The 20,812-nt window shown below is 47.7% G+C and overlaps 1 protein-coding gene across 4 annotated transcripts in view; it reads left to right on the top strand.

Moving 5' to 3' along the window:
• Positions 1–8,816, top strand: part of LOC147706820 (large ribosomal subunit protein uL14m-like) — a 28,145-nt gene extending 19,329 nt beyond the window's left edge. For all 4 annotated transcript variants that reach the window (XM_086925952.1, XM_086925950.1, XM_086925951.1 and 1 more), the window contains exon 3: positions 6,219–8,816. In XM_086925952.1, the coding sequence (XP_086782078.1) occupies positions 6,219–6,585 (367 nt within the window). In that variant the 3' untranslated portion in view covers positions 6,586–8,816. The remainder of the gene's footprint in view (positions 1–6,218) is intronic.
• Positions 8,817–20,812: the final 11,996 nt, after the last annotated feature.

Below are 20,812 nucleotides of genomic sequence, written 5' to 3' on the forward strand. Positions count from 1 at the left end.
AACCGCTACAGCAGCTGGAAAAGCATCTGAGAAAAGGAGTGGACCACTGCCCTCTATGAGCATTGGCCTGAGCACACCGTCTACTTGGTGAAAACCGCAACAGCTGAATAACTGCATGTGCAGACATCCCGGCTCCCCTCAATAACGGCAAGATCCAGACGATAGGCCAGCTGGTACACCGAGCAATTCAGGCTTATGAAACGCCACAGCAAGCAACGGAGTGAAAATGGAAAAGAATTAAAGACTCTGCAGATAAAGGAATCTTCAAATCAGACCTAAGATGCCATCACCAGCAGATGGGGAACACCAAGTGCTTAGCTCTTGCAGATTGCATCAACATCAGCACTAACTGCAGCAAGAAAATCTTCACCATTATCAATGATTTAATTGCGCTTCCAGCAACATCAACCACTCACAAGACCTTTGCAACAAGCTCTTAGAATTCTTCTGTAACAGAATCCCCTCCATCTATAGCAACTTCGACCCTCAACCAGCCCAGTCACCTTCACAACTCACAACTGATGAATTAACCCTGACCTCGGGTCCTACCGTCACCATTGTCAGAATCGCTGCTATCATGGAGGCCATCCACTCAGGTGCTCCATCTGACCATTGTCCCACCACGCCTTTTAATTAATTAATTAATTGTGGGTTTGTAATGCGCTTGAATCGACTCCCGAAGGAGTATCTCTGCGCAGTAGACCGCTGGGGAACCCGTCCTGGCTTTCCCTGTGAGATGGTCCCTACTGGGTATCTCCAAGGTGAAACTAGGTATCCCTGGCGTATGTGGGGGGCCGTTGTGGAGATGAGGCAAGCTAATGCCCAGAGTTGCCGAGTGTGATCCCTGGTTAGAGTAGGCACCGAGATGAGAATTATCGAGTCCGCTGACCCTGGTCCACGACCCTGCCGCATCGAGAATTGAACCCTGGTCCCAGGCCATCCTCTGCTCTCGGGTCTGCCGCCTCTAACCAGTGAGCCACACCACTCCACGCCTTCCCCAAAGGATTGCTACTGATTAGTGAAGAACTAGCACCCTTTCTCAATGCCTCCATTAACTCAGCCACATTCCCGGACACCTGCAAACATGCTACCATAATGCCTCTGCTCATGAAACCACCAGCTGATCCAGCCAAGCTTTCCAACTATAGACCCTTCTCCCACTTACCATAACCCGCATAGGACTCGAGAAACCATTCAAGCTATGCCTCACCAACCACCAGCTCCTTGACACCCTGCAGTCCAGATTCAGGTCCAACCCCAGTACAGAAACAGAACTTATCCCTGCCTGTGATGTCATCTGCATAATACTTGACAGAGGAGACACAGAAGCCCTCATTCTCCTGGACCACTCTGCAGCATTTGACACAGTCTCACACCCCATCCGCATCAGGCAACTGCACTATATTGGCACCCAATGACCCAGTCTCCACTGGACCTCCTTCATATTGGATAGAACACAAGCTGTCAGCCTGGCACATTAATCCTCGGAGATCTGCAGACTCATCCGCACAGTCCCTCAAGATTCACAACTCAGCCCCACTCTTTTCAGCGCATATATGATTCCTCTGGCTAATGTCATCTACTCACCCAAAAATCCTCTCCTACGCAGATGACCTGCAACTCATTCGCTCCCCCTGGGACAAGACCCTCCCAACACAGGAAGCGGGGTCAAAGCCTGCATGTGCGAAATCGCTAACTGGATGAAAGCTAGCCGTCTGAAGCTCAACACTGACAAGACAGAAAGATTGATCTTCGGCAAAAAAACCTCACTATGGGATTCCAACTGTTGGCTGGCCAAACTCAAACCCACACCAGGAACCTCGGAATAATCAACTGCAAACTGGACATGGCCGCACAGATCAACACTGTGACTGCATCCTGCTTCCACAGCCTGAAGATGCTGAGGAAGACCTTCAAATAGCTCCCAAGCAACACTGGAAAAACTGTCACTCACGCCCTAGTCACCAGCAAAGTGGACTCTGGGAACACGCCGGGATCGCCAAGCAACTCACTAGACAACCACAAGCCGTCCAGAACTCAGCAGCCAGACATCCTCCATTTCCTACACAGAACTCACATCACACCACTCGAGAAACTACACTGGCTCCAGATACACAAACACACTCAATTCAAACGTAATTCTTACACATTAAAAACACTACACAGCTGGTGCCCCACTAGCCTAAAGAGTTGCATCTCCTTCCACCAAGCATCTAGACACCTCAGCTCTTCAGAGCTCGCACTCATCCCATGCATGCACAGAATCAGATCAGGTGGACCGGTGCTCTCTTACATCGCTCCTAAAGCGTGTAACGACCTCCCACTCCACATCAGAGCCTAATTCTCTCTTCTTGAATTTCTTAAGAAGATGGAGATCTGGCTTTTCAATTAACCAACCGCCCATTGGCAGAGCTAAGCGCACACACATGCTTAGCGCCAGGATACCCTAGTAGATAGTCCGCATTACAAATACACATTCGTTCACAATATTGTCTTGGCATAAAATCAAAAGGTGATTCTTCTATTTCCTTCTAACTACCAAAATTGACCACCATCTTCTGTCTTGATCATTATTTCATTAGAAATTTCCTATTATGAAATAATTAACGTATCACTATTACTATTATTTCCAGAAGCTGTACAGTTTATTTCAGGGTTATTAATATTCAAAATATTGATATCTTCATTATTAATACCAACAATGAAAGCAACCATACTCTATTGCTAATATATAAATGCATAACTATTCTTCTCATTCTCATCTACTACTTTGACACGCCTTTCTTTTCTACCATCTGTCACCCTCTTTTTTCCTGCCTCCTTTTTTTATGTTCTCTGCCTTTTTTCCCTTCATCTGGTTGTTGTCCTTTACTTGTTTAGTGTATTTTTTTTTGTCCTTTTCGCCTTTTTTCCCTCCTCTTCCATATCTGTCTCTTGTATTATCATCCTCCTTCTCAATTTCTTCTTCCTCCTTCTATTTTCTGTTCTTTATGTGTGTATGTAGATTGTATTTCTATAGTACAATCCTGGCCAAAAAGGTAACGGCGCTCTTTGCATGGTCTAAGACCAGCAACGAGTAAGAGGAGAGTAAGCGGGGTTGTGGACGGTTAATACATTGTGGTGTATGTAGTGCTCTTTAAAGTGGTGAATCTTCAGCTTTCCAAAATTGGAGTGGCTTCGGGGCAACCCTAATCAATACAGGGATGTTGTTCCAGATTCCGTGTGCATAGATAGAAAAGCCCTGCTACCTTGTTTTTACTTTTTTACAAGTCTGCTGGTGTGCTGGCTGTGGGTGTGCCAAGCTAAACCAACATTGTGAGCTTGTTTGCAAGATAGGCAGGGTTGCTGATCATGTTGGCTTTGTAAATAATGCATCTGGTTTTGAAGATGATGCAGGCCAGTAAGGAGAGCTTGTGGAGTTCAATCCGGATGTGGGTGATGTGATTGTATTTCCTGAGGCTCTGGATAAGACATGCTGTGGCACGTAGGGTGCCCTTAAAGGGTGGCCAGTATGGAGTCTGGGAGGCCTGGAAGCAGGGCATTGCCACTATCCAGATGTGAGACTATAAGGGTTTGAACAGCAGTGCGGAAGTGGGTTTCTGGAAAAAATGGGTCGACTTCTTGTAGAAGAGAGGTCTGGTACCAGGCAGTCTTAGCTTTTTGGCAGCTTGGTCCTTGAGGATGAGGTTGGTGTCCATGGTGAATCCAAGTGGCTTGGCGTTTGGTTGAGGTTTGAAGCCAACAACATTCATGTGATTGAGCCATGTTTGTACGATTTCTTGTTTGTTGTTCTCGGCAAATAATGGGAATTGTGTCTTGGTTGAGTAGAGCTTCAGGTAGGTGCTGAACATCCAGGTCTGGATGACGTTCGGGCAGTGCTTGTTGGACTCTGCAGCAAGTGAAGCTTTTAGGTAAAGTTGTATATCATCGACATATCTGTGCATCTTGAATGTTTATTCTTCTCCTTTTTCTCCTCTTCCTCCTTCTTATGTACTTCTACCTACTTGACATTCTGCCACAGGTTTCTTAGACTTTCTTAGTAAAAAAATCTACCGGACATTTTTGGCTGTTTGTCCTTGCATTTGCTTCAGACAGTTGGAAAAGCAGTTTGTTTTTGAGAATGTAGCCATCTGATGTGGCAAAAAATGGCAGGATTCCGGGAAATATATTACTTCTATAAAGCCACAACTCTTTTGCTCAAGCTTGTTTAAGACCACAGGATTCTTGCAATTCCTCCTCCGCTCGATCTTAGCTATGTATTGTATTGTATTGTATATTGGATTTATATAGCGCTTATCACCCAGGGGTCTCTAAGCGCTTGCCTTGGGAACCCGTCCTGGCTTTTCCCTGTGAGATAGCCCCTACAGGGCATCCCCAAGGTGAAAGCCAGGCATCCCGCCGCTGGGGCCGTTGTGGAGATTAAGCAAGCTTAATGCCCAGAGTTGCAGAGTGTGAGCCCATGATTAGGGCACCGAAGCGAGAATTATCGAGTCCGTGGACATTTGAGCTCAAGACCCTGCCGCGTCGGGAATTGAACCCTGGTCCCGGGTCTGACCTCTGCTTCAGGGTCTGCCTGCTCTAACAGTGAGCCACACTTCTCATGTGAAGACCGTCATCAGAGGCATGCCTCCGAGGCTCCCTGTTCGCTCTTGAGACCTATCGCAAGAGGCACAGAGGGGATATTGAACTTGCCTCTTAATAAAAAATAAATGATGGCATCCAAAAACCAGTCGCCTAAACAAATGTAAGATGCTAGCAAGGATGACTAGGTCTATTGGTACCTCTTGTGATTGTCAACTAGGAGTAGAATCTCCTGAATCTGAATGTTTTTTGGATTTCCAAATTGAGGTGCTTGATAACTGGGGGTGTCAATGGCATGTATAGCGTGGGCCTATTTTTCTAATTTGCATAAATTAGGGGTGAACTCTACTCGGTTCCTTCTTGTCCAACACACAGACTTGATTTATCAGTTCTTGGGTAATATATTCTTATGTCTTTCCTTTTTGTCCTTCTTGATTTCTATTCTGTCTCATGGTGGGCCATTTATTTAGATAATTACCACCTCCCAGAGTGGAGGTTTGCCACCTATATGCTCTGATTATCTGCCTCAATATATACATTTCCTTTAATTAAAAATTATTTATTGGAATGGCCCTAAATTGTAATCTCCCCAAGCAATTCACACTATTAACATGACGTCAGCCTGTCTGAGTGAAAACAAAATGGCTACAAGACCTCTGAATACTGTGACATTCATTGTAATCGAAACAGTGACAAAGATGCACTTCACCTGCCAAGCTTGTGATCGCTTAACAGAACTTGCATTAGCAAAAATTCTCAAACACGAAAGGCAGTATTGTAACTCTTTGAGAATGCGATTGACAGTGTGACCCAGTCTGAGCACGAATGAGCCATGCACTGATGGGCACGAGGAAAGTGGTGCTCAGGTTCGAAGTTGTAAGTAGCTATTAGGATGTTTGGCAATAGCAGATCCCATTTCTAAACGAAATTGAATCCACAGACAATCTAGTACCAGGTAGCATGAACCCAAATCAGTTTTACTGGATTGCACTGTAAATTAACACCACACTTTCTCTCATGAGGGACATTATCTACTTTCTCGCGCTCTTGTCTTTTGCCCGAATACTCTACGCATTGTTTTCTTCATGCAATTACCCATTAAGATAGGTTGGTCAACCACAATTTTCACTGTTTCTTCTGCTTGCTGAGCGGTATCTGCTCTGGAAGTCTACTTCAGGTTGTTCGCACCTAGTTTTGCAACTTAGTGTAATGCCATTGCATTCTGCACAAGATTATTGTGACTAAGTTTGTAGTCTATTTTCGTTTTATTTGTATTCTTTTTTCCTATTAACCAGATTGATATGTTTTCTGTTTCCACATCATTATTGGATTTCTTTCTGTAACATCTTTTTGATGCATTTCTGCTAGACATTTGTTTCCCTCTATTGTGATACAGACCAAATGACTTATCCCCCCCCCCAAACAGAAAAACTTGAATAGCCAGGAAAAGTTTCTCCATTGCAACAGATTAATCCAAGATCCACAATCCTTCCTCTACATTAATAATGAACCTGTGACTCCAGAGCTCAGGATGTGTATCTCTTGAGCACTGGAACCCTTCAGTTGTATTGCTTTTTGTTGGATCCATCCAAGTGAAAAGGCTTTAATTTGTTCCTTACCTCTTTTCATTCTTTCAGCATCACCGCATCCTGCAGTGCCATTCAGAAGATGACCCGTGTTCGCGTGGTTGACAATAGCTCCCTTGGCAACACCCCCTACCACCGACCACCAAAGTGCATCCATGTTTACAACAAGAATGGAATCGGCAAAGTAGGAGACATGATCTTGCTGGCCATAAAGGGGCAGAAGAAAAAAGCGCTCATTGTGGGCCATAAGATGCCAGGCCCCAGAATGACACCAAGGTTTGATTCCAACAACGTCGTCCTCATCGAAGACAATGGGAACCCTGTGGGCACCCGCATCAAGACACCAATTCCCAATATTCTGCGCAAGAGGGAAGGGGAGTTCTCCAAGATACTGGCCATTGCTCAGACCTTCGTTTAAAGATTAAACAGAAGACCGGGGGCAAATTGGGTGGAACACATGTGCATGTAGCATTGTCCGCTTCACACTAAAAGCAGATGCATCCTGCTAAGGCGACATAGGTTGAGCTAAGATCCAGATTGGAACTCCTTCCTTCCTTATTTTTTTTTTTTAATTAAATGAGCCAGGTTTACTCCTGCTGCTTGAAAGGTCATCCTGGTGTGTTATGTAAACATTGCAGCAAGCAGTGCATATGAAAAAAACAAAAAAGAGGTCTTTCTGTTCAAAATGTACCTTGAGATAAGAGTGCATACTCCTTGGTTTTCTCTCAGTTGAGTTGGATTAAAGTGCCCCAACAGAAAGTGTTCCAGCTTGAAGTTGTAATCCTCTTGGGGTGATCTCCTGTACCCTGCCTGTGATATTATTGGTGTCTAGGGCTGGGCCTATTGGGCCTTCATATGATAACACCCATTCAGGCAAGCAGACATGCAAATGGTCTCCACTGTAATTGGTTATGTCCATTTATCTCCTAAACATTGGTTGTGGAGCCACTGAAAACCTGGTTAGATGTTACGGTTTAGAGGCTTGACAGGCTGGACCCTAGTGCTAGCTGAGCCTGGTCCTTTTTTCGTGAGGGGTGAGGAGAGGGAGGAGGATCTAGAGTGCTGTGTGCTTTCTGTCAGTGGCAGCTTCAGAGGACTATTCGAAAATACAAAGATTTCAACAAGATATTTGTGTTAGCAAACTAAATAAATTAATACAAAAACTATAATAAGTGTATCTTATTGAGGTAACAGTGAAAAAGTCTAAAAATGAGCATCTGAATCCAATTCCTTAGCCCAGCTTTGAATAAGAGGTGGCATGAGTTCATAGTAAGGTTAAAGAGTAACTCATTTCCTCCTAAAAACACTGTTTGGCTCCCAAGCTATGAGCCGAGCTTTTAAGCTACAGCAGAGTTCCAGCTGGTCATACATTGAGCGAGGTCCTTGGCTATAGCCAGAGCCAATGTTTGTTCCAAGTGGTGCTCTACTGACAGCGCCATTCGTCCTGTTTTCTCAGACCTGCCCCAAGGAGTAGTATAACAGCCCACTTTTGACCACCTTGAGGTAATTGGTAATATTCAGGAGGAGGAGCAGCCATTATAGTAGGCTACCTTCAGCCCAATGTGTCCTGTGCAAGAACTGCGGTCTCCCTTTGCTACAAGACTGGACTATTCTATTGCAAGGGATCATCAATGAAGAAATACTTCTACAAATCAATCGTGTTACACAACTATGCATGAACAGAGGAACAACTGCAGTGAAAAGAAGTTACATAAAAGTACATTGGCAGAAACCGATGCAAAGTACAGTGTCTGCAGACAAAAATTTTTTTAGGTTGCTTTGTAAACTTAAAACCCATAAATATTTATTTAAAAAGAAGGTTAGAGATGCTATTAGGGACAGGGTAAGGGTTATTATTGGAAATACGTTTTAGGGGTACAGTTTAGGGGTGGATCGGATTAGAATCATAGTGAAGTTGAAGTTTAAGGATAACAGTACCAAGTTCAGTTTAGGGTTGGGTCTGGGGTCAAGCTTTGGTTAGGGTAAGGATAACAGTGTTAGGGTTCAGCTTGTAGCTAGGTTATGGATAGAATTAGGGTAAGTTTAGGATGAAGAGAAAATACATTTTAGTTGCAAGGAAATTAATGATATCAATTTAGTTTTGAGAACAACAAGATTGCTGATGAAAATCCTGAGGTTCCAGTGGGCCTCGCAGGCTGTGGAGAGGCTTCACTAGCTCCCTGTGCATCAAAGGATTCTATTTAAAGCGCTTTGCATTACCTATAAAGTGCTTCTGGGACAAGGTCCTGCCTTCTTAAGAGAAAAGCTTAGAAGGTACGTTCTCAACAGGACTCTTAGGTCAAGAATCTGGTGGTGCCACCCTACAAGCTCTCCTCATTGGGAGTTAAGAGCTTTTTGGTTTGTATGACTTAAAACTGGAATCAGCTGCCTTTGGAAATAAAATCTGCCCCCTCTCTCTGGAATTTCCGCAAGCTTTTAAAAACTTGGCTCTTCACTACATCTTAACTGTGTTCTTTATGTTTCCCTATTTTTTTGTGCAGAGACACCTCAGGGTATTTGTTCGCTCTTTGCAAAATTCAAAATCAACTCAAATCGAATCAAATTGTTCTAATGTTAAACATGTATTGATATTTTTAGTAGTAGTTTATTTGTAAATAAATTCTTTGTAATGGATATCTGCAGACTTCACATCTGGCTCAGTCTTGTTGTGATGTTTTAACAAATCCTTTACCTTATCTCCTTTAATAACGCAGTACTGGAATTTCCTTTCTGCAGCAATGTGTATCTCTGGTGGAACAGAGAAGAGCTATTTTAGCTCGGGCTTTAACGAGTCCAACATTTTCAATCAAACTGCATGTTTATCCCGCTTTTTCAAGAGTAAATTTGTTTTGCATTGATATGGACCGGTCCTGGTAAACCCTAAAATGGGTTGAATGAGCGGAAGAGTTCAGAAGGCTTGTTTCCACACTTGCTTATTGCATTAGAAATGGCAATCATTCATTGCCTTGAAATTATTTGCCCCTAGCTGCAGTAGTCATTAACCTATATCTCCTGTCAGAGAGCTTTCTACTTCCAATCTTTTGGTGTTATTAAGAATACTCCAACTCTATGAGGCTCTAGCTACTTATGCATCTGTACAACACTGTGCTCCAAAAGACAAGTGGCGAAGATCTTGTGAAATAATCTTGGTGGATTTTTCAGATGTGTGCTCTGCGATGTCATGACTTTGTAGTAAAAGGAGAACCATATGTGTGTTCTTTGAGTGTTGCACACTACAAGAGTTCTGGATTCTAAGGCTGCTGTTATGGGGCTATTGGGGGGAGGTGATCCATAGGAGAGAGCCCTGCTATTCACTGCCATGGTTATTTGTTAGTTGGTAACTTTGAAGCCACTCTACCTTTTATAACCCAATGGAGAATAAGATGCAGTTGAGGAGAAATATACTTAGAACAAGGCAAGGCAAGCCAATGAGCTATTCTGATTGTTGCTTGAAGAATATTGATTTGTTCTCGACAGCTAGTGAAGGTATTAAGCTGATTTCCCGCAAATGGTGTTTTTGCTTCATGAATCCTTTACTAGATTCACATGCTGCTCATCTGTTCCACCATCTAGTGGTTTGGTCCGGAATCCTGTTTTGTAATTTTTTTTTTGTGGGGCGTCATTGACCACCATTTTGTGTTAAGTTGATCCGTTGTGTAATGTTGGACGGCTCAACAGAAGTTCCTGTGAGTGCCACCATATTCAGATTCATTTTTTTGCCATTGGGTCTGGAAGCACACCAGGGGAGCTCCGAAGAATCTTCAAGGATCTGCAGAGAAGAGCAGGGAAAGAGCACCGAAATGCACATAAAATAACCGAATGCCATGAGGTACATTGAAGCACGCTACAAGAGCTCCCCTCTGTGAGGAGAACCACATTGCCGGAGGACACATGACTGGAGAATGCAGATGAGACGGACAGATAAGGAATCTGGAGAACACCCCTTTAAATTCTGCCCACACTGCCACCACAAGTTTGAGCTGAGGGATCCACAGGAGGTCTGTAACCTGTATCTCCCAACGGATCACATCGCTGAAGACTACGAGGCCTGCTCCGGATTCCTACCCAAAAGGTCTCTAGGCCAGATTGAAGCAGCAACTTGCATATCACACCAAGGCTGTCACCCAGAAACCACAAGAATACCTTAAAGACCTGACTCTCTCCAGTTACAATGAAGAAAATGAAGAAGTCGAGCCGGCACAGGGAGGAGAGTTGGGAGCTGAAAGGAGCGTTGTCAAAATTGAAAGAGCAGAGGCCGAAAGGAAGACGGGGAGGGAAACCGAAAAGAGGAAGGTAAAAAACACTCCAAAGGCCACCTCAGCATCGACATAGAAACACTTGACCACTAAAGGTCGTCACAAACTCAAGGATCTGTACAGACTCCGCAGAATGACAACAATGGGGCAGCCCTTCAGGACAGACCTCAACGTTGGCAGACGCAATGGAGGTGCAGAAGGAAAAGGCCAAGAAGGCAAAGGGCCTAGAAGAGGAAGCCCTCCTCGAAGACTGATTGTGAACGCTCGCTCGAGGTCGAAAAGAAAACATGTTGACTCAAGACTGAAATTACAGCTCTCCTGTAGCAGAAGTAGGAATTTGACGACTCTGCGAAGGCCTTTCATATCCGTGCCGAGGGACCTGGAAGAAGACTTGCTGTACATCGAGATGCGGGAACCACACGAGGAAGAGCAGGACCTCTTCTATTATGAGGAGGAAGAGTCGAGCACTATCGAGAAACGAGGCCAGTTCGAAATAGAGTGGCAGAATCTTGAGGCCAAATCCCCCGAGGAAGGAGTCCACAGCTACCCCTCGAGGCATGCACCCCCGGATGACCTGTCCATGTATAATGGTCTAAACAAGGGGGTGGCAGACATATGGGGTCCAGCTAGAGGAAGAGAGGGAGGAATCATGCGTCCTCCTCGAAGCCCTGATGCCATTTCAGAAGGCGAACCTATACTCATGCTCCCCAGCATTATAGACCAGGGTAAGGAAACCTTCGAGGAACTTGCCACAGCTGGCGCGATTACTCCTTGGGCGGGGTAAACAACATCACCATTCACTGAAGACCCCCAATACATCTATTGGAACGTACCAGCAGACTCTACCATAGTGGCCTCAGCCAGAAAAAGGAACATCATCTGCACATCGACTAGACCACCTCCAGAGAAGGAAAACAAGAGGATAGACCTGGTGGCCAGGAAGCTGGAAAGGGAGGTGGCAACCTAATGGAGAATTGCAAATTCTAACACTCTCCTCAACAGATATGGCCACCAGCAATGGGAGGAAATGGAAGAACTGATGCAACACCTCCCAAAGGAGTTCCAAAAGAGAGCAAAAGCAGTCATCCAGAAGGTCAAGATCATCACCAACTCCTGATTCAAATCTGTGCTGGACGCAGTGGACTCCACCAGCAGACAGATGTGCATGGGCACAACACTGAGGAGGCATTCATGGCTCTGGAGCTCTGGTTTCAAATTTGAGGTACAGCTTCTGTCATAAACATGCAGTTTATAAGGCAGGCTCTCGTCTGCACTGCCATTGACAAAGCACTCCAACAAATCAAGAAGGACAACAAACCGATTAGGCCATGGTGGCCTTACAATTCATGGGGTCCTTCTGGAGTAGAGGTGTGTCCAGCAGAAGATCTGCAGGCAGGGCGGGGATTTTCAGCAACCCAGCATCAACACCAGCAGTGGGCTTCAACCTACAGGTCACACAACAACCTGCTCGGCAGCAGTGGCAACAGCCAGCGAGGCAGCCCCTTTCATGGAATGCCCAGATGCAGGGGGCAACCAACGAGGGAAGGAACAAACAAGTGACTCAACCAACAACCCAGCCACATAACACCATTGGGGGGGGGGGGGGAGCGGAGGATTCCTCCAAGAATAGAGATCAGTCACCTCAGATGAATGGATCTTGAACGTCATAAGACACAGCTACTGCATAGAACTTACCAAACCACTGCCTTGTGTCCCCCCCCAAAGACAAGAACTCACACAGTTGCGAGAAGAGGTCAAAGAACTCATCAAAAGTGGTCCATAGAGAAAGTCCCTCAGAGGGAATCAGGTGGTGGAACTTGCTCTGGATACTTCTTAGTACCAAAACAAGACTTAACACCGAGCCCATCCTAGACCTCTGGTACCTAAACTAGTTCATATGAATGAAACACTTCAAAATGACAATACAAGAGGTAATCCTAGGAAAGAGAGACTACATGGCCACACTAGACCTAAAAAATGCCTACTTACACATACCAATGAACCAGAGGCACAAGAAATACCTACGACTCCTCGTGGAAGAAGTACACTACCAGTTCAGAGTGCTACCCTTCAGGATGAAATACGCACCAAGAGTGTTCACATAATACCTGCCAGCACACCTGAAAAAACTGTATGCACGTCTACCCATACCTAGACGACTATTTGGTAATGGCAAACTTGAAGCAATAATGCCTCAGGGATATATAGTCATCAGCATGCTTCAAAATCTCGGTCTTACCATAAACCACAAAATGTCATCACCATTCCTGGTGAAGAAGAGAGTGGGGGTGTTCCTCTGGGCAACATTGGACTCCAGGACACCGCAAGCATACCCAGTCCCCAAGAGAGCGTCTGCAATAGCGAAGCAAACTCTCCTCTACCAGATGGGACAGTGTGACAGTGAGGACTATTAGGAAGCTAATGGGCATGCTGGCTTCATGCATTCCCCACATACCACACACAAGGCTGCATATCTGACCTCTACTGGAATGTATCTGCAATGGATGGTCACAAACCATGGGGAACTGTGATAATCTAGTGGTTGTCACATCAAGGATTCAGAAGAAGATAGTGGTGGAACCTGACGAACGTGAATGTAGGGCCACCTTTTAAGCTACCAACTCCCTTGGTGACCATAACAACACATGTATCCCACAAGGGCTGGGAAGCACACATGGGGAATCTGAAGATCGGATGTCTCTGGAGCCCTATGGAAGCCGTGAAATCCATTAACTATCTAGTTTTTTCTAGCACTGAAAGCCTTTCAGGCGTATGTGAAGGGGCGGACAATGCTTATACAGATGAACAACAAAACTGTTTGTTCTACCTTGATAAGCAGGGGTGGACAGTTCTTATACATATGGACAACACAACAGCTATGTTCTACCTTAATAAGCAGGGGGAACAAAGTTATTCCACTGTCAAAACTAACACAGCAGATATGGAAGTGGGCAATCCAACAGAACACAACCCTGGTAAAAATTCACCTTCTGTGGAAGCGGACTACAAAAGCGGATAGACTTAGCAGGCAAGAGGAAACCTCCCATGAATGGGAGATAAAGCAGGAAGTACTGGACATTGTTCAAACAGCTTGGAACACCCAATGATAGACGTGTTCGCAACCCTGAAAAATTTTAAATGGCAAAACTTCACATCCAGGTTTCCACATTGCTAGTTCGAGGTGAATGCCCTGTCGATAGACTGGTCATGGAAATTTGCCTTTGCCTTTCAATCAATTCCCCTGATCCCAAGAGTACTTGACAAGGCCAGACAACCAGGAACGTCACTCATACTATTTCAGATTCAATGGGCCAGACAGACATGGTATTCCGATGTACTGGAGATGTCCAAAGGACAAATCATACCAATCAAGGCAACTCGGGACCTGTTAACCACCCAGAGCCAGCCACGCTCAATCTAGCTAGAGTTTGGGCACCTTCAGCTGCCCTCCGGGACAATGGAAATCCTAAAGGAGGCAAGGAAACTGAGCACCAGAAAGTGCTAAACGGCCAGGTGGACCAAATACATCCACTAGTGAGGAGACCAAGAAAGACTAAAAGCTAGGACAGAGCATAGGACTAATCTGTCTTACTGTTGTAATTAATCTCCCCATATGGTATGTCCCACCACCCCTCTCCCTATGACCCTGTTGGTATGCTCCATCCCGAAGGGGGGAGGAAACATTGTGATGAATTTGGGCAACTATTCAGGGACGAGCTTGGATGTCTACACATGTTCCAACATAGAATCAAGTTGAAACATAACGCAAGACCAGTTGTTCATAGACTATGCCCTGTACCGCTAAAGATGAAGGTACCTCTAGAAGAGGAGTTGCGCAAACTTTGTGATTTGGATATAATTCAACCTGTAACCTGCACTGAATGGTTGGCCCCGAATGTCATCGCAGCCAAGGCCAGTGGGGAGGGCATTCGTCTCTGTGTGGATTTGCGCAGTCTCAACGACAATATATGGGTGGAGAGACATCCCTTGCCGTTAATCAACGAGATGCTGAGTACCATGGGTCCTGCTAAATACTTCAGTGTGATCGATCTCTCCATGGTATATCACCAAATTGAACTCCATCCAGAATCAAGGCCCCTCACGGCGTTCATCACCCCAGTAGGAGCATTCATGTTCAAACGTATGCCCTTTGGCCTTGCGTCTGCAGCAGCCATTTTCCAGAAAGCGATGCAGAAAATACTGGAAGAAATAAAGAACACCATGTGTTTCCAGGACGACATCCTCGTGTATGGGCAAACTGAGGAAGAACACGATGGGGTCGCAAGACAGGTGTTCAGCAGACTTATGGAGGCCGGCTTGACCGTGAAGAAGGAGAAATGTAAAATAAAAGTGAAGGAAGTGGAGTACTTAGGCCACAAGATCACTGAAGATGGGCTCAGACCGAAGGGCAGTTTAATTCAAGCTGTGATGGAAGCACCTAGTCCCAAGAACAAAGAAGAGCTAAGGTCCTTCTTAGGACTTTTAGAGTATATGTCTAAATACGTGGACAACTTTGCAGCCAAGTGTGAGCCAATGAGGGAATTGATGAAGAAAAACAAGGATTTTCAATGGAACAAGGAGCATGATGCTGTGGTCAAATCCCTTAAAGGGGAATTGGTAACCTCCCCAGCATTAGGGACTTTTGATGCATCTAAAAAAAACATTCTTACAACGGATGCTTGTAACAAAGGCTTGGGTGCAACACTCATACAAAAAGACGGTAAAGAGGAGAAAATCATTGCGTTTGCATCCCGGAGTCTAACCCAGAACGGAACTACTCCGTCATTGAAAGGGAGACTCTGGCCTGTTTCTGGGCTGTCAGACATTTCAAGTTCTTCTTGTGGGGTTTAAGGTTTTCCATCCGAACCGATCATAAACCCCTCACTTTCATTTTCATTGTGAAGGGATTAGAAAATTGTACTCCTCGCATCAGCAGGTGGGTCTTAGGGCTCGAACACTATAATTTCAATGTGGAATATGTGCCAGGAAAGGAAAATAAGATCGCGGACTTCCTGTCAAGGTCACCTCTACCAGACATGGAAGAAAAAGAAGAAGCCCTAGACAGTCCTATCCTAATGACAGAAACACCTGCTATCACGGAAGAGGAATGGAATAAAGAGGCTAAAGACGACAAAGAAATAGATGTGCTGAAGAAGTACATGGAAAATGGATGGCCAAGCAAAAAGAGTGAACTCGAAGTTAGCATTGAAGAGTTTTGGGAAGTGAGAAATTAGCTAAGTTTCATAAAAGGCAGATTATATCGTAATCACAGAGTGATTCCTCCCAAAGGCCTCAGGAAGAAGGTCATTGACTTGGCACACGAAGGTCACCTAGGGCGCAGCCTTACCAAAGCCAGAGTCCGGTCCAGTTTCTGGTTTCCCAAGATGGATGCCATGGTTGAACAAGCTGTTAAGGATTGTGGAGCGTGCGCTAAAAGCGACAAGTCAAAAATTATACAAAAAGCACCGTTATCTCTAGTGGAAGTGCCAATCAAGCCATGGAGCAAGCTGGCCATGGACATTATCGGGCCTATGCAAGAACTAGGAGAGAAGAGAAGATTCATGCTGGTGTTAATTGATTACACAACCCATTGGATTAAACAGAAGTTTGTCCACTCCGTCACCACAAAAGTTGTGATTGAGTTTTTGGACGGAGTATTTATTGAAGAGGGCATTCCAGTGACTTTGGTAACCGATAATGGAGTGCAATTTTGCTCGGAAGAGATGCATACATTTCTCCAGGGTTTGAACATCAAACATGAGACCACTGCCCTATAATGCCCCAAAGCCAACGGGTTTATCGAACGAGCCAACAATCATAAAGGAACACATCCAATTGGCGGCAACCAACGGGCATGACTTGGAGGTGTCCCTTAGAAGGTGCTTGTGGGCGTATCACACCTCCCCAAACAAGGTCACTGGCATCTCACCCTTTGTAGCACTGCGTGGGCGTGAACCCTGAACCAAGTTAAATCCTGGTTGGCTGAGCGGAGGTGAACCCAGGGTAGCGGACCAGGAGGCAAGAGCAGAGAGAGTCCAACTCCACCAAGACAAGTACAAACGGTGGTATGACAATAAGCACGGGGTGAAAGATTCTAAGTGGGAGGTAGGTGATAGAGTACAAGTGAGAAGAAACACTAAAGCGGGAGCAACCCAAAGTAAATATTACATGCCTTGTAAAATTGTTAAAGTGCTCAAGAATGTGGTCCAATTTGAGAATGGCCAATGGTGGAGTTTTGACAAGATTGTACGTGCACATGAGTAATGTTCTGTTTGTATTCTTCTCCTCTTTATGATGCTATGGTACAGCCCTATTCCCATTAGGTATCCTGTTCCTTTCTCTGTATCACCCTATAGAAAGGAGATGTGTTGTAATTAATCTCCCCATATGGTATGTCCCTCCACCCCTCTCCCTATGACCCTGTTGGTATGCCCCATCCCGAAGCTTGCCATGGAATGTTGAGACACTCTCCAGTGAGGAGAGTGGATGGTTAATAAACAGACCTGTTTCACCTTCTCTGGGTTTCTGGATTCTTATTTACAACACTTACCTATCGACTAGACGGCGGAGACTAGATTGGGAAATGTATTTTCTGAGATTAAAGTGTAGAAGAAGCCTGACTGTGGCATCCTGGACCCTGGACCTCTGGACCTCTGGTCACCCCACACGCCGCACGGCTCCCCCTGTGTGCTCGTGATTCGCTGCCGCTGCCTGGAGCCCTCCGCTGTTGTGCCTATCCCCTGGTAACCCCTGTATTGCTTCCTTCTATTTTTTGTTATTTTCTACTCTTTCCTGGTGCCATCCACTGCGCCCCTTGCCCCCTGTGCACCCCACTCCTTGCTTCACGCCGCTGCTCCCCTGCGGCCCGCCCCCTTTTGCCTTCTCTGTCCCTTCGCCCATTGGCCGCCCCGCTCCCGCCTCCCAGCTGCTCCTCCCTCCCACTTGGCCTCTTATGGAGGTCGCCGCGCGGCAGTGGATGTGACCTGACCTCTGGTCACCCCGCACGTCTCCCCCTGTGCGCTCGTGATTCGCTGCCGCTGCCTGGAGCCCTCCGCTGTTGTGCCTGTGCCCCTGGTAACCCCTGATTTGCTTCCTTCTTTTTTTTGCTATTTTCTTCCACTGCCATCCACTGCGCCCCTTGCCCCTTGTGCCCCCCCGCTCCTTGCTTCCCGCCGCTGCTCCGCCCCCTTTTGCCTTCTCTGTCCTTTCGCCCATTGGCTGCCCCGATCCCACCTCCCAGCTGCTCCTCCCTCCCACTTCGCCTCTTATGGAGGTCGCCGCGCGGAAGCGCAGAGGGCGCGCCAAAGACAAGCCCGTCTGCGCCCGTCCACGTCTGGACCGCGCCAGAACCCCTGGACCCCGTAACCGCCACAAGACCAGACTGCACTACGACTCCAGCACCCTCCACGCACTCAACATCGGACGTGACCTCTCCTGCTACCGGGCCACCGCGAAGCACACCCAAGGGCCCTTCACCTGCCGGAACTGCAGCTTCACCAGCATCCGGCCTGCAAAACCATCAACCAGAGAACCCAACCACCTCCGTTGCATCCTCCTCCACACCCAATCCGCCCGCAAGCACGCCACCGAACTCTGGGACCTCCTAGACTCGACCAACCCAGACGTCGCCTTCCTGACGGAGACCTGGCTGAACACCACCTCGGCACCAGACGTCGCCATAGCCATCCCAGAAGGCTACAAGATCTCCGGCAGAGACCGCGCCAACGGAGTGGGAGGAGGAATCGCCATCATCCACAAAGACACCCTCAGAGTCTCGACCAACACAGAGGACACCCTCACCACCGCCGAGCACATGCACTTCCAGATCCACACCGACCCCAACACCACCCTCAGAGGAACACTCGTCTACAGACCACCCGGACCCCGACCACACTTCGGCGACACCATCGCCGACCTCATCAGCACCCACGCCATCGCCTACACAGACTACATCCTCCTAGTGGACCTGAACTTCCACCTCGAGAACAATAACGCCAACTCCACCGCCCTCATCGACAACCTCGCCAACCTCGGACTCAAACAGCCCGTGACGTCTTCCACCCACGCTGCCAGACACACACTGGACCCCATCTTCTCAGCAAGTCCCCACGTCTCCTTCAGCCACACCACCGAACCCCACTGGACTGACCACAGATGCGTCCACTTCACCTTCAGGAAACCCACCACACACCACTGCACCCAACAGCTGCCACGCCCTGCTGGGGCAAAGTCACCAAGGACCAACTGACCACCACCCTCGCCCTGAGACCACCCCCCGACCCCAACACCGCCGCTACCAACCTGAATCAGTGGATCAACAACTGCGCCGACTCCCTCGCCCCACTCAAGACCTCCGCAACCAATCACACCAGCAAGAAAGCCGAGTGGTTCACCGAAGACCTCAGGACCTCCAAGCACACCTGTCGAAAGCTGGAGAAGAAATGGCTCCGCGACCGTGCACCAGACAGCGACACAGCCCACAAGAACGCCACCCGCAAACACCACCAACTCATCAGGACCGCCAAGAGGACCGCCTAGACAACAACGCACACAACTCCAAAGAGTTCTTCAGCATCGTGACAGAACTCTCCAACCCCAGATCCAACACCAACGACATCCCACCTTCACAGGACCTTTGCGACTCACTGGCCACCTTCTTTCACCACAAGATCATCGACATCCACGACCGCTTCAACTCCAACACCCCCACACCCATCGCCGAGACAAACAGCCCTGCGACCTCAACCTGCACCAGCCGCCTGACCGCCTGGACCAACGTCAGCGACTAAGACACCATCAAGATCATGAACTCCATACACTCCGGATCCCCATCTGACCCATGCCCCCACCACGTCTTCAACAAAGCCAGCACAACCATCGCACCCCAGCTCCGGAAAATAATCAACTCCTCCTTCGAGACAGCAACCTTCCCGGAGAGCTTGGAGTATGCCGAGATCAACGCCCTACTAAAGAAACCCAAGGCGGACCCCAAGGACCTCAAGAACTTCCTGCCCATCTCCCTGCTCCCCTTCCCGGCGAAAGTCACGGAGAAGATCGTCAACAGACAGCTCACCCGCTACCTCGAAGACAACAACATCCTGGACCCATCTCAGTCAGGCTTCTGCTGCAACCACAGCACCGAGACCGCCCTCATTGCCGCCACCGACGACATCAGGATCCTGATGGACAAAGGAGAAACAGCCGCCCTCATCCTTCTAGACCTATCAGCAGCCTTCGACACGGTCTGCCACCGCACTCTAGTAGCACGCCTCCATGACGCCGGAATCCAAGAGAAGGCCCTGGCCTGGACCGCATCCTTCTTCACCGTCAGAACCCAGAGCGTCCGCCTCCCTCCCTTTTGCTCTAAGACCACCGAGATCATCTGCGGCGTCCCACAGGGATCCTCCCTCAGCCCGACGCTGTTCAACATCTACATGGCACCACTCACCCACGCCGCACGACAACACAGCCTCAACATCATCTCCTACGCCGACGACACCCAGCTGATCATATCCCTCACCGGAGACCCCCACACCGCCAAAGCCAACCTTCACAGAGGAATGAAGGCCATCGCCGAATGGATGAAGTACAGCAGACTGAAGCTGAAATCAGACAAAACGGAGGTCCTCATCGGCTCCACCCCCTCTGCCTGGGACGACTCCTGGTGGCCTTCTTCACTAGGAGCAGCCCCAAAACCCACCAACAAAGCACGCAACCTGGGGATCATCCTAGACTCCACCCTCTCCATGACCAAGCAAGTCAACGCAGTTTCTGCATCCTGCTTCAACACCCTCTGTATGCTCCGCAGAATCTTCAAATGGATCCCCCCCCGACACCAGAAAGATCGTCACTCATGCCCATCACCAGCAGCCTGGACTACGGGAACTCCCTCTATGTAGGAACAACAGCCAAGCTCCTGAAGCGGCTGCAACGCATCCAGAACGCCTCGGCACGACTGATCCTCGACATCCCGCGACGCAACCACATCACAACCCACCTAAGAGACCTGCACTGGCTCCCCGTCAACAAGAGGATCACCTTCAAACTCCTCATCCACGCACACAAGGCCCTCCACAACTCCGGACCAGTCTACCTCAACCACCGACTCAACTTTCACACCCCCACCCGCAGCCTCCGCTCTGCCAACCTCGCCCTCGCCACAGTACCTCGCACACGAAAAACCACCGCTGGCGGCAGATCCTTCTCCTTCCTCGCCGCCAAGACCTGGAACACTATCCCCACCAACCTACGACAGACCCAGGACCTGTCAGCCTTCAGAAGACGCCTCAAGACCAGGCTCTTCGATCAGTAGCAGCCCCCCACCCCAGCGCCTTGAGACCCTTACGGGTATGTAGCGCGCTTTACAAAGGCATCTGTATTGTATTGTAT

The sequence above is a fragment of the Lissotriton vulgaris genome, chromosome 6 (assembly GCF_964263255.1).
Source record: "Lissotriton vulgaris chromosome 6, aLisVul1.2, whole genome shotgun sequence".
NCBI classification, from domain to species: domain Eukaryota; kingdom Metazoa; phylum Chordata; class Amphibia; order Caudata; family Salamandridae; genus Lissotriton; species Lissotriton vulgaris.